Consider the following 17,600-nt stretch of genomic DNA (forward strand, 5'->3'; position numbering starts at 1 on the left):
TGCTCCCTGGGAGTGAGGAGGACATACTTCACCCAATAACTATACATTGGATCTCCACCAAGAGTGGGCAGCTGTGGTCCTAGAGAGCAACAAATTGCAGGCTTTTGTTCCAACCCAGCTCTAACATATGTAAACCAGTCGTGGTGTGCGAGCGAGAGATGTTGATACCTCTTTGTAGAACAGCATCCAACATAATCTCAAAGTTTATTATGTGCAGTGTATTAACGTGAAGCAGAACTTGCAGTGATTAACAGTGCTTTGTGGTGTCTGATGTACTTTTTAGTTGATTACCTGATGTAATCAACCTGATGTAATTGCCCGAACAATGGTGTTTCTCTACTGTACAGTTTCCTACCAACAAACAAATTGGGAATCAAGGTAGCTAGAGTAGAGATATATTGGTTTTATTCTAGCGTACATTATTTAGACAAATTTACAAATACAATTCACTAAGGACATTTACTGTATGGTGAATGGGACGTTTGTGTGTAATTCATTTGAGGCAAGCATTAATATACATGATCAACACTTCAGTAAAGCTGCACCATATGATGGATAGAATGGTAGACAATTATTGAACATAAGTTGTGTTTTGTATAGGTGACATGAACTTAGGCCGGGATTCAATCTGAAGCCTGGTTATACAGTAGCGTGCTTGACATTTAAAGGGTGACCGCCACGGCCGGCACCAGAAGGAATCAGTTGGACAGGCATTTGATTTCCAAACGGTGGCACCTTTTTTCATGGGACCTCCTATATACATTTTTTATGGGTTTTATAGTAAAAGCATTTAGTTTAACTGTAAAAAAAATCACCTTTTAATGTGGCATGAACACAAAAGGTTACGATGTTTTCATCTGATTGCCAAACAAATCACTTAATAGACTGCACATGAGTTTCAAGTTTGGGGAAGCGTACAATTTATGTTAACATTTCTACCGATCTGTGTGCCAGTTATGATTTTCATATGCACATTTTCGTGGAACAGTTTTATTTCAATAATGATAATTTTGTTTCTCAAAATCATTGTGAGTTGGTTAATCATAAAAATCTGAAATTAAATTATAAAATGCTCAAAGTTCAAATTAAACTAATGCGAGAGCACCAGCCTCTGCCAAATGGACACATTGATACACCATGAACCATTGGCGGCTAAAGTAATGACTGTATGCATGGAGCTCAATGATATCCTATAGGCCAATGCAGCAGTAGGCCATTGTCAACGAAGTAAAAACATATAAAACCGACAAATAAAAATGCAGGTTCTTTCAATTAAATTAATCTCTCTACTCTGCCTGTATAGCTCCCTTTCTCAAGGACTTGACTTGAATTAACGAAGTGCAACATTGTATCAAATCACTCAACTGGGACCAGATGAAGCTGTGGCTAGCGAACTTGCAACATTGTATCAACTAACCTATTCTGAGCCTTCAGTTTCCCACACCAGTGAGCTTGGGACAGAGAGATGTTTTTGGGAAAAATGTTCAGGTATTTAAGGATGTTTTCCAATGGATATATGCAATTATCAAATCATTATATTTTGCTCTTGCACACCGAGGCTTAGTGATTATCAAGGGGGAGAGTGTTGGAATGATAACTATTATCATTCGCAATGGATGTAAAAAAAATTGAAAAACTTTGAAGGGACTTACTGTGTGAGGTGATGAAAAAAAATGTATTATTGGTGGACATTGTGAGTTAAGACAATCCGAAATAAGACATCTCCAAATGGGCACTTTCACGCACTCCCTCAATATTAAGAGGACAGAGAAATCAGACACATGCTCATTGCTCAAATTAAGCTATCCAAACAAAAGACAATGAAAATTGACAAAACTCGTAAATGATGGTTATGAAATTAACCAAAACTTGTTTCTCACAAGTGTAGCACGTTGTGAACTCTGCAAACAACGTTTCCACTCCGAGAATGAGAACGGTAAATGACTGTAATTATTACATGCATTATTTATTTTTGTATTTTTTATTTTTTATTTATTTACCTGGCCAAGACAGGGCTGGGATAAATATATATATATATATATAGGACAAAACACATCACTACAAGAGAGACCTAAGACAACAGCATAGCATGGTAGCAAAACCACATGACAACAACATGGTAGCAGCACAACATGGCAGCAGCACAACATGGCAGCAGCACAAAACATGGTACAAACATTATTGGGCACAGACAACAGCACAAAGGCAAGAAAGGTAGAGAAACAGAAATTGATGTAACTAAATGACCAGGGACTAATGGTACATTTACTACAGGTGACATATGTAAATGGAGAATGAATCAAAAATAAACAATCAAAGGGGAAACAATTCACACAATGAAACAATGAATGTGCAATAATTAGCGGGAGACACCTACGGCACTCTGGAGAGCTGAGAGCATGTATTCTGGAGAGAGACGTGCCTATATCTTCACCACACATCCCTTCACTTCTTCTCGTCTCAACATTATTCATTCAATTATAGACATGACACTTTATCTACACGCATATTTTAGATACTTGTCAATGACAGCTGCAACTCAATAATCAGCTAGGCCTATTGCCATGCGAGCTGTCCAAATTGCAGGCTTCCCAGATAGGCATAGGGCTATGCACTGTTAATTTGAAACAATCCACAGCAAAAACAATTAAGAAGCTCATGATCCTCTGGTGAAGTATTTGAATTATTTTATTTATTTTTGTACAGACAGGAGTAAATATATAATTTTGGCAAATGTATTTAAATGTACTTTAATCCAATTGGACATCCTGCATATTCAAAAATAAGTTTACCTTCGCACATTCATCAAAATAATTCCAGTATCTGAACAGTACACTGTGCACCCACCAACTTTCCTTAAATTCTCATGGCTGAAAAGACACTACACGGCATGTACAGTTGAAGTCGGAGGTTTACATACATCTTAGCCAAATACATTTAAATCAGATTTTTCACAATTCCTGACATTTAATCCTAGTAGAAATTCCCTGTCTTAGGTCAGTTAGGATCACCACTTTATTTTAAGAATGTGAAACGTCAGAATAATAGTTGATAGAATTATTTATTTCAGCTTTATTTCTTTCATCACATTCCCAGTGGGTCAGACGTTTACATACAATCAATTCGTATTTGGTAGCGTTGCCTTTATTATTATTTATCTTGGGTCAAACGTTTCGGGTAGCCATCCACAAGCTTCCCACAATAAGTTGGGTGAATTTTGGCCCATTCCTCGAGACAGAGCTGATGAAACTGAGTCAGGTTTGTAGGCCTCCTTGCTCGCACACACTTTTTCAGTTCTGCCCACAAATGTTCAACAGGGTTGATGTCGGGGCTTTGGGATGGCCACTCCAATACCTTGACTTTATTGTCCTTAAGCCATTTTGCCACAACTTTGGAAGTACGCTTGGGGTCATTGTCCATTTGGAAGACCCATTTGCAACCAGGCTTTAACTTCCTGGCGTCTTGAGATGTTGCTTCAATATATCCACATAACTTGCCTACCTTATGATGCCATCTATTTTGTGAAGTGCACCAGTCCCTCCTGCAGCATAGCACCCCCACAACATGATGCTGCCACCCCTGTGCTTCACGGTTGGGATGGTGTTCTTCGGCTTGCAAGCCCCCCCCTTTTTCCTCCAAACATAACGATGGTCATTATGGCCAAACAGGTATTTATGTAGTTGCAAAATGTAGTCTGGCTTTTATAAGGCGATTTTGGAGCAGTGGCTTCTTCCTTGCTGAGCAGCCTTTCAGGTTTTACTGTGGATATGGATACTTTTATACCTTATTCCTCCAGCATCTTCACAATATCCTTTGCTGTTGTTTTGGGATTGATTTGCACTTTTCATACCAAAGTACGTTAATCTCTAGGAGACAGAACACGTCTCCTTCCTGAGTGGTATGATGGCTGCTCGGTCCCATGGTGTTTACACGTGCATACTATTTTACAGATGAACGTGGTACCTCCAGGCGTTTGGAAATTGCTCCCAAGGATGAACCAGACTTGTGGACGTCTACAATGTATTTTCTGAGGTCGTGGCGGAGTTCTTATGATGTTCCTATGATGTCAAGCAAAGAGGCAGTGAGTTTGAAGGTAGGCCTTGAAATACATCCACAGGTACACCTCCACTTGACTCAAATTACATCAATTAGCCTCTAAAGCTCAGAAGCTTCTAAAGCCATGACATACTTTTCTGGAATTTTCCAAACTGTTTAAAGGCACCGTGAACTTTGTGTATGTAAACTTCATTGAATTATAAGTTAATTAATCTGTCTGTAAAAAAAATGGGAAAATGTACTTGTGTCATGCACAAAGTAGATGTCCTAACCGACTTGCCAAAACCTTTTTGTTAACAAGAAATTTGTGGAGTGGTTGAAATATGGGTTTAATTGACTCCAACCTAAGTGTATGTAAACTTACAACTTCAACTGCATGTGGACACCCCTTCAAATGAGTGGATTCGGCTATTTCAGCCACTCCCGTTTCTCACAGCTGTATAAATTCGAGCAAACAGCCATACAATCTTCATAGACAAACTTTGGCAGTAGAATAGCCGTACTGAAGAGCTCAGTGACTTTCAACGCGGCACAGTCATAGGATGTCAGTTCGTCAAGGAGCAACAACGGCTCAGCCGTGACATGGTAGGCCACGCAAGCTCACAGAGCGAGATCGCCGAGTGCTGAAGTGTAGAGCGTGTAACTATGGTCTGTCCTTGGTTGCAACACTCACTACCGAGTTCCAAACTGCCTATGGAAACAACATCAGCACAAGAACTGTTCATCGGGAGCATCATGGAATGGGTTTCCATGGCCAAGCAGCGGTACACAAGTCTAAGAACATCATGCGCAATGCCAAGCGTAGGCTGGAGTTGTGTAAAGCTTGCCGCCATTGGACTCTGGAGCAGTGGAAGCGCGCTCTCTGGAGTGATGAATCACGCTTCACCATTTGGCAATCCAAAAGACAAATATGTGTTTGACGGATTACAGGAGAACGCTACCTGACCCAATGCATAGTGCCAACTCTACAGTTTGGTGGAGGAGGAATAATGGTCTGGGGTTTGGGCCCCTTATTTCCAGTTAAGGGAAATCTTAACGCTACAGTGTACAATGACATTCTAGACAATTCTGTGCTTCCAACTTTGTGACAACAGTTTGCGGAAGGCCCTTTCCTGTTTCAGCATGACAATGCCCCCGTGGAAAACGGGGTCCATACAGAAATGGTTTGTCGAGATTGGTGTTGAAGAACTTGACTGGGCTGTACAGAGCCCTGACCTCAACCCTATCGAACACCTTTGGGATGAATTGGAATGCAGACTGTGAGCCAGACCTAATCACCCATCATCAGTGTCCAACCTCACTAATGCTCTTGTGGCTGAATGGAAGCAAGTCCGTGCAGCAATGTTCCAACATCTAGTGGAAATCCTTCCCAGAAGAGTGGAGGCTGTTATAGCATTAAAGGGCAACCAACTCCATATTAATGCCCATGATTTTGGAATGAGATTTTCGACATCTTTTGGTCATATAGTGTATCTCACCGGAGCATTCTGAGCGAGCGAAACAACACCCCTCTGTTTTACAATATCTAGCCCATGTATCTGATGCTGTCTGGCTGAAAAAATAATGACATGCCATAATCTTCCCTGTTGCGACTCTAGGGGCAGTATTTTCATTCTTGGAAAAAAAACGTTCCCGTTTTAAACGGGATATTTTTCAAGACAAGATGCTAGAATATGCATATAATTGACTTTAGATAGAAAACACTCTAACGTTTCCAAAGCTGTAAAGATATTGTCTGTGAGTATAACAGAACTGATGTTGCAGGCAAAAGCCTGAGAAGAATCCAATCCGGAAGTGCCCCAGGTTTTGAAAGCGCTGTGTTCCAATGAGTCCCTATTGAGCTGTGAATGTGCCATCAACGAGCTTACGCTTTCTACGTATTCCCCAAGGTGTCTACAGCATTGTGACGTAGTTTTACGCATTTATGTTGAAGAATAGCCGTAGGCGGCCACATTGCGTAAGTGGTCACATGGTGGCTCCGAGAGAGATTCTCACGTAAAATACAGAGGTAGCCATTACTCCAATCGGTCCTACTGAAAAACGAATTGTCCCGACGGATATATTATCGAATAGATATTAGAAAAACACCTTGAGGATTGATTATAAACAGCGTTTGCCATGTTTCTGTCGATATTATGGAGCTAATTTGGAATATTTTTCACCGTTTTCGTGACTGCAATTTCCGGGCGATTTCTCAGCCAAACGTGAAGAACAAACGGAGCTATTTTGCCTACAAAAATAATATTTTGGGAAAAAATGAACTTTGGCTATCTACCTGGGAGTCTCGTGAGTGAAAACATCCGAAGTTCGTCAAAGGTAAACGATTTAATTTGATTGCTTTTCTGATTTGTGACAAGGTTGCCTGCTGCTAGCAAGGCATAATGCTATGCTAGGCTATCGATAAACTTACACAAATGCTTGTCTAGCTTTGGCTGTAAAGCATATTTTGAAAATCTGAGATGACAGGGTGATTAACAAAAGGCTAAGCTGTGTCTCAATATATTTCATTTGTGATTTTCATGAATAGGAATATTTTCTAGGGATATTTATGTCCGTTGCGTTATGCTAATTATTGTCAGGCGGTGATTACGCTCCCGCATGCGGGATGGGGAGTCACAAGAACCACACAGCATCAGATACATGGCTACACAAACTGAGACAGAAGAGTGCTGTTTCGCTCGCTCAAATGCTTTTTCTGAGAATGATGCGTCTTTCTTTTGACGTGCATCTCGGTCAAATAAATGATCAAGATTTAAATATTTTATTTGAAAGGGCAAGGATGTACGGTATGGCGACTGCCTTTCCTGATTTGGTCTCGTTTTAGATTTGGTTAATTTAAAAATGCTTGCGGCCATGACCAAATTGACCATGGGTATTATTATCGGGTGCCTGATGCTAAATTCTGAATTGATGATTACTTGAGTACTGCCAGCCATGGGAAGATTTAAAATAAACCCCACACATGGAAAACTTTTACAGTACCCTTCATTCCGTGACATACAATTTCTTCCAATTATCTCGCAAGTCTCAGTATTAGACAAAAATTATCCTTTTTATACTTTATAGTAAATGTTGACATTAGAATAAATGTTTGACTCATATCATTGCCAGACAGGCCATTTTAAAAACGAGAAGTTACCTTTTAGGGACAGTGTATTTCAGTGCCAACAGAAGTTGTATTTGAATTCCATAATTTTGAATTTGTATTGGGGTATTAAATAAGAATTTTAGATTTTGAATTTGAAATTCACAAATTGAATTATAGAATTCCTAATTTGAACTTGAATTTCATGATTTGAAACTGAATTGAATAAATATTGCATTCATTTTTAAATGCTATCAGCTTTAGTCTAAGTATATTTGTGTCCAACTGGTAAAAGTTTAATGTGATTTGATTAATATATATGAAAAATATTACCCTACTATGGGTGTGGTGCCTGGCCTCAAGGTCAACAGCATCATCAATCAATCAATCAAATATATTTATAAAGTCCTTTTTACATCAGCAGATGTCACAAAGTGCTTGTACAAAAACCCAGCTTAAACTGCAGAGAGCAAACAATACACATATAAAGAAAGTTTCCTTGAAAGGCTGGAACCTAGGAAGAAACATAGAGAGGAACCAAGCTCTGAGGGGTGGCCGGGTGGAGATTATAAGAGTACATGGCCATTAAAGCCAGATCGTTCTTCAAGATGTTCAAACGTTCATAGAGGCCCCACAAGGTCAAATAATAATAAATAATAATGAGTAAACAGTGGTTATAGAGGGTGCAACAGGTCGGCACCTCAGGAGTAAAAGTCAGTTGGCTTTCCATAGCTGAGCATTCAGAGGTTGAGACAGCAGGACAAGGTAGCATGACCTGTGAACAGGTCAGGGTCCCATAGCTGCAGGCAGAACATCATGAATTTGACCTACTGTAGTACCAGGACATTTTAGCCAAAAACCTGTCTGCCTCTGCTAGGAGGCAAAAACTTGGCCGCAAGTGGATCGTCCAGAAAGACAATAATCCCAAGCACACATCAAAATCCACAGAGAAATGGTTAATTAACATTTTGCAATGGCCGTCTCCAGACTTGACACCCTGCGATTTGATTTGAAGAGGGCAGTCCATGAACACAGATTAAGGATATCAATGATCCGAAACGATTATGTTTGGAAGAATGGTCTAAGATTCCACCTAATGTGTTTTCCAACTCATAAAACATTTTAGAAAAATGCTCAGTGCCGTTATCCTCGCAAGGTGAGGCGTTGAAAGGTATTGAAAACGAGGGTGTCAATAAAACAAATATATATACAGTATGTATATATTACTTGTTAAATAAAATCTCTTTCTTTGAGAAATTGTAACAGAATAAAATAATATAATTCCACAATTTTCATTAGCATACAATGTAGCCCAATATTTTTATTATTTAGCTCGTCTTTATGAAGGGTGTCAATAATTTCCGAACTCCACTGTATATACAAGAAAGTGGCTCAGTTGGTAAAGCATGGCGCTTGCAACATCAACTTGTGAGTTCTGCTGGGGCCACCCATTCAAAAATGTATGCACGTTAGGGATGAATATTTTCCAGAAAATCTACCAAGTCTCAATACCGGGAATAATTCATATTTATCCCAAGAGCCCTGGAAAACACCACAAAAACTGGAAGTGCCCATTTGAAACATTTAAAACCAAGATATGGTTACTTTGCCAGGGTTCTCCCAAAATAAAATTGTCGATATGCCAAATTGCCGGCTTGGCTGTGACACTATGTGAAGATTTCACAGCAAGTGAAACTGATATTTACTAATGATAGAGTAACTTTGATCGTCAATGACATTGTTGTGAATTGAAAAACAGGCAGTTCATATATCCCCAGGCATTATCACGTTCCTTAATAAATTCAGCGCATTTCAGCAGTAAGCCTATGCTATCTCGACACAGAGCGCGCGCCCCCTGAGTATGACATGGCATTGTCGAATCATACAAACTACAAATGACCAAAATTGCTCAGCTTGCTAGTTAACCTCCAAAGAATGACAGAATATCTCCAATTTGGCAAAATCAAGTGGATGATTATACAGATAGCAGATCAGCTCATAAATAACGGGGACCAACTCTGTTAAAAATATCCATATCTACTCTCATACTATTTGTTGATAACACATTCTCTGAAATGATCATCTACGTGACAACACACAACTATAGCATTAAATTGGTGTATAGGATTATTTTATGAGATTTCTTATTTTCTGTTTCACTGTTGGTTAGTTTAAAAAAGTGTGGAATCAGTTGTTTGAAATGGTAATAGTTATTGAGTATTTACCCAGTAACCATCTTGCATATTTGTGATTGGTGGAATGTGAATTATTGAAAATGAGAGAACAGGAAGTAGCTGAGTTCATGCAGCACAGTATCTGTGCGCAGTTGATGATGAAATCTATATGATCTAATAGTAATCATTCTCCATTCAGATTTTGTTCGCATAACGTGTTAAACTCATTCCAGATGGGGTGGGGGTTTGTGGGTTTTCGCTCCTCCCTTGTACTTGATTGATGAATTAAAGGCAGTTAACCCACTGTTCCCCTGGCGCCGAAGACGTGGATGTCGATTAAGGCAGCCCCCCGCACATCTCTGATTCAGAGGGGTTGGGTTAAATGCGGAAGACACATTTCAGTTGAAGACATTTAGTTGTACAACTGACTAGGTATCACCCTTTCCCTTTCCCTAATTAGTAAAGAACTCCCCTCACCTGGTTGTCTAGGTGTTAATTGAACGGAAAAATCTAAAATCCACAGACACTGGACCCTAAATGGAATGAGTTTGACACCCCTGAAATAGATAGTCATCCATCCACCATTGAAAGAACTCTCAAACTACATTAGTATAACGGTTGAATATATGACCGAGTGAGTTTCAGTAGCAGCAATGCTTTCAATTGCATGAGCCTATTTTATTCCAATATTTTCATCATCAGTTGATCATAAATAAGGTGAGTTTTCCTCTCTTTGTGCTTTTTCTAGTCCCAATGGCTGTTTCCTCATCTACTCACTCCGCTGCCGCCCCCAACCACCACGTTGTTCTCAACACCATTTTAAATCAATATAGCCTATAGTTGTTTTTTTTTATCTGGATTTTTTGGGGGGGTTCGGGCTCATTTTAGAATATTCAGTTCTGATGAGACCTCTAAACTGTATTTAAGTCTTGTCTGCAGTCCAGCAGTGTCAATTTTGTGTGTGCTTTGACTTTAAGGTGACTTTGTGTGAAGTAAATTCTTTAGACTAAAGGCTTCCATGCGACAACCTGATTGGATAATGTACTATATATAAAATGTTTGCCAATTTGCTTCTGCGCAGATCGTGTATTTTGTAAAATTGCATTAGTGCAATATTGGGGGAAATGTTTTAATTTCCCAGGTCATTTTGGGGAAATGTGAAGAGTGAAGTCCTAGGATCCCGGTTACCTGTATTTGTCCCTAATGCATACTCTGTAAATTGCTTTGGATAAAAGCGCCTGCTAAATGCCATATTAGAATTGAATATGTATCTAGGTATAAAATGCACAATACATTACAGCTGTCTGAAATAACTATATTCTTTAAAAGGAAAAATAAATAAATATCTCCCTTCACATCTTTAACAGTAAAGACAAAAACATATCTCCCATACAAACAGCTAATATGAAGTTTCCCTTCTTCTCTACTGAAACTCTACCACGGTAACTGTATACTTATGATATTTGCAGAACACTGGTAATACCCTAAATGTTTCTATGTGAACTATTGCGTGATCATAGCAATCGGAAAAATTATCACTGTACAGGAAAAATCTTCAATCTCATCTCAGCCTATCATTACCCTTCATAGAGCACAACAACATTGTCTGACCCCTCTCTCTCATTCACTTTGTCTCACCATACCTCACCACTTCACACTGGTGGTTCCTCAGACAAGCAGGTCATAGACCACTTTCTCATTTCCAGGAGCAACAGGTTCTACAAAAACAAGGTGAGATGTGGTCATCCTAGTCATCCTCAGACACAGGATGAGCTACAGGGATTTCCACTAGGAAGCATTCCCTGAAGAAGGTCATGACAGAGTTCAACAAGTAGCGTTGGCTCTTCACAGAGTAAATGTTGTGGCCTTCGTCCGGGAAGATCTAGGGAACAGAGAAATAAATAGTTGTTCATTATCTTTATATTGAATTTTACAGCAGATTGGTTATACATCTACTGTTATTACGAATTAGATAAAAAGAAGTGTTAACTTCTATGACTACCACTATTATCAATGCCACAACACACATGCAGAGCTGCTGTTATTAATTACACTTCAACGTAGACTCAGCGATATGACGCAGGGGCACAAAGTAAACAGCATGGTGGGTCAATTTCCGTAACAACTAAATACGGTGAAGGGCAAGGCTTAACTCCTCCACTGTTTTGGTCCTGCAGCTACCACGTTTTAAGAAGCCAACTCCTGCACAGATACTGTGGGTGACTGTGTGAGAGCGAAGTCTTGCGTCTGGCTCATCGCAACATCTGCAATGCTGCTCGTTTGCAACGTAATTTAGCCGAGTCTAACTTTATGTAATTGAACTCTTACCATTATCGCTCCACTAGTTCTTTCTTGAATTCTCCCTCTCCCACTTACTTTTCAAAGGTGGGGCCTTTTTTAAATATCAGACAGATTTTCCTCAGGGCAGGTTTGGCACCACGCAGCAGGTAACTAGTTCCACTTTGTCAAACTTTAAATAATAAATTATTCAAGGCAGAGGGGGAGGTCGGCTTCAATTATACATGCATCACTGAGGCCTCCTTTGTCAGGGACATTAAATGGCGCTTGGCATAGGAAGGGAGAATGTAACTGGTCACCTGCAGAGTGTAGTTAACGTTTGATATTGACAGAAGTTTCACCAGCTCCGCGGAATGCTGGAAATGAACGGTGGCTGAAAGAGAGATAATTGAAACGTTGGTGTCCTTGCTCGACAAGCATTTTCATCCTAAATTAATAACATTGTAGGCAATTTCACACAATTAAATATAATTATACAGGGTTGAGGCTGGAGCAATGTAGAAAAAAACAGTATCCATTGTCGTAGTCACTAAGCTATTGAGAAATGAAATAGATCTGATACAGTAGATGAAGCTATAGCACAATAGACGTACAATTGAAGATTATTCTTATAAGACAAGTTCTAGGTATAAAATGCACTGTATCTCAGGTTTAAATGAGCACAGAATAAACATCTAGCATGTGCACAAGTACCTGGTATGCAATTATAACGTGTGCTGCTCAGTTCTATTTTTGTGAGTGCCTGTCAATTATATCTTATTTCATTAACAACAGTATGATACATCTGTCTTTTTTATCCCCACTTAAGGCTAACAATCAACTGAACACAATGAATAAGCCCATTGTTTGACCTAAACACTCTCTGTCTGACAGATAAAACAGTAATTAGATAACGGCTTATCTCCTATCTTTTTCATTAAACCTACAAAATAAGCTCCACATTGAAGTCCAACAATAGCGTTCAACCATGCCCTGAGTAGCAACTCGAGAGAACTAGTACTCACCATCTGCTGTTCCATGGATGATGAGAAACTTCCGTTGACCTGTGCCTGTGATGTTGGGAAGCAGACTGGAGAGCTGTTCGAGACACAATGACAATTTTATATCAGTGAAAGATACTGAAAACATACTGCAAATACCGACTAGTTTTCTATAAGAGAAATGCATTCAAGCACAGCTTGGTGTGATTTCTGCCCCTGAACAAGGCAGTTAACCCACTGTTCCTAGGCCTTCATTGAAAATACGAATTTGTTCTTAAACTGACTTAAATAAAGGTAAAATATATATATATATATTTTTTAGCAGAGGCTTGCCACTACCAGAGGCTTGCCATTAGCGAAGAATCAACAGATATGACACTATTGCACTGTAACAAGTGTTTTTTGGATGAATTGCTAATGATAAGATTAAATGTAGAATTTTCAAAGTGCTTCCACCTTGACCACCTCTAAATATTTAAAAAAATTAAATGTGGAAAGTCAATCATACTTGATATTTACGTTCATCCTGGACCGGAAACCCAAAGTAACGCTCAGTGAAGGCCGAACCTTTAGAAAAATACAACATAGTTAAGTGTGTTTTTGGAATTTCTTTCATTAGTCCACTATTAATACAGTCCCAAAATGTTTTGTGTCAGCAGTCAAGCTTTCACGATATTGGACTTTCAAGAAGCAAAGTGTCACCTGCCACATCATCATGAGGATGTGGCAAGTCACACTGCTTGAAAACCCAATATCTTGAAAAGTTGACTGCTGACATGCAAAACTTTCTGGGACTGTAATTAAGTGGACTATTTTTTTTAAAATACCAAAATATAGTTTTTGAGTGGATTTTTCCACTAAGTGAAAAATGACAGGTAGGAAACATGAGATTGATCATGTAAAGTAAAGAGCGAAAATTCAGGCGAACTGGAAAGTGAGAAAAGATTCCAGTGATTGCACAGACAGGAAACAGGTATATTTTCTCTCATTATTACCTCTAAAATCCCTGAACTATAAATGGGCTTCATGCCACTGTGTTTTGAGGAAGATATTCAAAGGCAGTTCTGAAGTAGTAGGAAACACTGTATTTCCTCCCAGTGCCTGACGTATTTCTATAGAGTAATAGCGCATGCTGGCCTTACCATTCACATGAATGGTATAAACAACAACATCCTTCAGCTTTATTGGACGTGGCCCTACATTTCACGTCAGTGGATGAGTGCCGCATCCGCCTACCGTATTTGACAAATCCTGATGTATTAAGTGGCCATCAGCATAACTTCTAAGAGATATTGGACATGACTTGACAAACTCTATTAAATTAATGGCTACTGAAAGGATTTATCTTAGACTGGAAAATTACCGTAGAGTCTCCAGTCTGTCACGGGAGCAACTGCAACCCCACATCTGAACATGGAGCCAGAGGAGAGGAGTAGAAGAGAGCTCAGGAAACCCCCATAAGCCTGGGGAAACACCCCCAAAAATAGTTGGACATGCAATGTTGGATATAGGTAAAAACCCATGTACTGTAAGTAAGAATACAAAAAAAGGGGTTATAGCCATATATGCCATATCCACAAATATTCTAAATTATACTTCCTTACCTTTCCATAAACAGCAACCTTATTTTTATCCACATATGGCAGCTTGGTCAGGTACCTAAGAAAATACGGGAGGGTATTAAAGTCTAACATTTCTGAAATGCAATGAATCAGTTCCCATCGAATCAACAATTTCTTTCAACAGTATCCATGTGAGAGCTTTCAGATTATGTTCAGATCATGCTCCAGTACATACTCTACTGCTGCGATCTGGTCCTGCACCTCCACAGTTCCCAAACGCTGGTGGACTTCATGTAGGACCCGCTGGCCCAGGAACCCACTCCCACTGCCGTCCAAGCGAGCCACGATGACGTTATCCGAGCTGACCAGAACAGAGTCCCAGTCAAGAACAAACTGGTCACTCACCGCCTGGCCACCGGGGGCACTGTCACTATGGAACACCATGAAAGTTGGTCAAATTGAACTTACCATCAAGGTGCAATATGGGTTACTTCTGGTGTGTTCAGTGCTCATTGGAATATCGTATTTCCTAGTAGTGATAAATACAACAGGAGTGTATTCAAGTGTTTTTGAAGTCATAACAACTTTCAACCACTGACATATGAGCTAGGTAGCTAATAATGAGTTAACTAGATTGCTAACATTGACAAAATGGCAAAACTAGTTAGATTATTCACATTATTAAAGGGCAATTCTGCCACTTTTCAACCTCATATTCATTTCTCCAGCACCATACCAGTGTCTAAATATGTTAAAATTGCATGTTTATATAATCTGTGGTTAAAAAGATGAGAAGAAATGTCCTAAAAAATGCTTCTCTGTTACATCAAAGGCTAGGATGAGGAAAAACTGATTTTGAAACCTGCAATGAGTTTTTTTGCTTACTCCCTATTGAAAATCACTGTTTTTTTATGTTTTAATTTGTGATCATTGGGTACAAGTGCATCGCAGTGCTAGCTGTGCCACCAGAGATTCTGGGTTTGAGCCCGGGCTCTGTCGCAGCCGGCCGTGACCGGGAGGCCCATGGGTCAGCGCACAATTGGCCCAGCGTCGTCCGGGTTAGGGAGGGTTTGGCCAGTAGGGATATCCTTGTCTCATCGCGCACTAGCGACTCCTGTGGCAGGCCGGGCGCAGTGCATGCTGACCAGATCGCTAGGTGTACAGTGTTTCCTCCGACACATTGGTGCGGCTGGCTTCCGGGTTGGATGTGCATTGTGTCAAGAAGCAGTGCGGCTTGGTTGGGTTGTGTTTCGGAGGACGCATGACTCTCGACTTTCGCCTCTCCCGAATCCGTACTGGAGTTGCAGCGATGAGACAGGACAGTAACTACTACCAATTGGATGCCACGAAAATGGGGAGAAAAAGGGGGGTAAAAAAATAAAAATAAAAAGTTAAAGGTCAATGATGAAATGTCCCAAAAAACTCTAAACTCAGGTATCACCTTCTGGTTTCCAACTTGTAACTCGTATGTGGAGAATCTGTCAAGTGGTTAGTTCCGTGTCAGAATGTCTCTGCAGATCAAGCTCTATCAGGTTGGATGGGGTGAGTCACTGCACAGCTATTTTCAGGTCTCGCCAGAGATGTTCAATCGGGTTCAAGTTCGGGCTCTGGTTATGCCACTCAAAGACATTCAGAGATTTGTCGCGAAGCCACAGATGCGATGTCTTGGCTGTGTGCTTAGGGACGTTGTCCTGTTGGAAGGTTAATCTTTTCTCCAGTCTGAGGTCCTGAGCGATCCGGAGCAGGTTTTCATCAAGGATCTCTCCGTACTTTGCTCCGTTCATCTTTACCTCGATCCTGACAAGTCTCCCAGACAAGTCTCCCAGAGAATGATGCTGCCACCACCATGCTTCCCCACTGGGATGGTCCAGGTTTTCTCCAAAAGTGATGCTTGGCATTCACGCCGAAGAGTTCAATCTTGGTTTCATCAGACCAGAGAATCTTGTTTCGCATGGTCTGAGAGTCCTTTAGGTGCCTTTTGGCAAACTCCAAGCGGGCTGTCATGTGCCTTCTACTGAGGAGTGGATTCTGTCTGGTCACTCTGCCATAAAGGCCTGATTGGTGGAGTGCTGTAGAGATGATTATCCTTCTAGAAGGGTCTCCCATTTCCACAGAGGAACTCTGCAGCTCTGTCAGAGTTACCATTATCCTTATATCCTTACCATACCCTTATCCCCAATAGCTCAGTTTGGCCGAGCGGCCAGCTCTAGGAAGAGACTTGGTGGTTCTAAACTTCATCCATTTAAAAATTGTGGAGGCCACTGTGGTCTTGGGGACCTTCAATGCTGCAGATTGTTTTGGGTACCATTCCCTAGATCTGTGCCTCGACACGATCCTGTCTAGGAATTTGTTCGTATTAACTGACTTCCCTAGATAAATAAAGGTTAATATATATATATATATATATATATATATATATATATATATTTTTATTTTTTTAAATAAACGTGATATTGCCCTCAAAGCCGATGTTTGGAGGATTTATTGGCACGGTTTTTCGGCCCGAGACGCAATTTCCGTGCAAATATATCCTCCAAACACTGGCTTCTCAAGCATTATCACTTAAATATCCACTCTGGTTTTGACATGTGAGCTCTAACCAACAGCTCACAGATATACAGTTCGGGTAGGCTAGCCTACATGATGAGATTATTATGGACAAAACAGCAAGATTATATTTATTTGTCAAACAGCAGCCAAGAATCAATCAAAGGAGCATCATGCTCATCATCGTGTACTTTCACCGCCCTGTGAAGTGCATCATAATTGATTTAATCTGTAACCAAGTCGTAGTGGGAGGACCACACTAACATATCACCGTGTGACTCCAAGTTTAAATTGATATGATGGTTATTATATCAATATTCCGGATTAAAGTCATTTCAACCACCATTTCTCACATAATTAATTTTACAGACACAAAAAGATCCCACCTTGTCTAACGTATTTAGTTTTCTCAACATTTGGAAAGTTTACAGACTTAGCAGTTTCCATCAGGCCTGTCGTGACATTTGTTTTTATCTGACATGTACTTTACTCGCATAAAAACAGTTGTTTGGAAACCTTGTTACTGATACAGAAATAAGACTTTTTGGAAAATCACTATCTGGATAAACACACTACACAGACACTTATTTTCTACGTCCCTGGAGTGATATATGGAATGACAATAGTCTTTATTTTGATCCCTCAATAATCTCAGGAGAAATGTTGATGCGAAACTTGGTTCTGCTATTGCTCTAAAACAATATTCAATCCGAAGCCATTGATAAGGATAAGGATGTAGGGACATTTCACACACAGTACACTCCAAGATAAGGATTGGTGAAGGGTAGGATACGTACAGGATCAGCAGAAGTGGATGCGCTGTGGCCTCGTCAAAATCTATTGGCAAGGTCAGCTCCAGACGAAGTGCTATAAAAGAAATCAGAATTCCCTTACACCT

General features: G+C 40.1%; 1 protein-coding gene across 1 annotated transcript in view; it reads right to left on the reverse strand.

Moving 5' to 3' along the window:
• Positions 1-383: 383 nt before the first annotated feature.
• LOC115107772 (inactive dipeptidyl peptidase 10-like) overlaps positions 384-17,600 on the reverse strand; it is a 35,411-nt gene continuing 18,194 nt past the window's right edge. Inside the window, exons 10-17 of the mRNA XM_065011716.1 lie at positions 17,500-17,569; positions 14,391-14,585; positions 14,198-14,252; positions 13,957-14,056; positions 13,102-13,160; positions 12,618-12,690; positions 11,913-11,986; positions 384-11,197 (exon numbers count right to left, since the gene is read on the reverse strand). Coding sequence (XP_064867788.1) covers positions 11,063-11,197; positions 11,913-11,986; positions 12,618-12,690; positions 13,102-13,160; positions 13,957-14,056; positions 14,198-14,252; positions 14,391-14,585; positions 17,500-17,569 — 761 coding nt within the window. The 3' untranslated portion in view covers positions 384-11,062. The remainder of the gene's footprint in view (positions 11,198-11,912; positions 11,987-12,617; positions 12,691-13,101; positions 13,161-13,956; positions 14,057-14,197; positions 14,253-14,390; positions 14,586-17,499; positions 17,570-17,600) is intronic.

This window comes from Oncorhynchus nerka, linkage group LG3 (assembly GCF_034236695.1).
Source record: "Oncorhynchus nerka isolate Pitt River linkage group LG3, Oner_Uvic_2.0, whole genome shotgun sequence".
NCBI classification, from domain to species: domain Eukaryota; kingdom Metazoa; phylum Chordata; class Actinopteri; order Salmoniformes; family Salmonidae; genus Oncorhynchus; species Oncorhynchus nerka.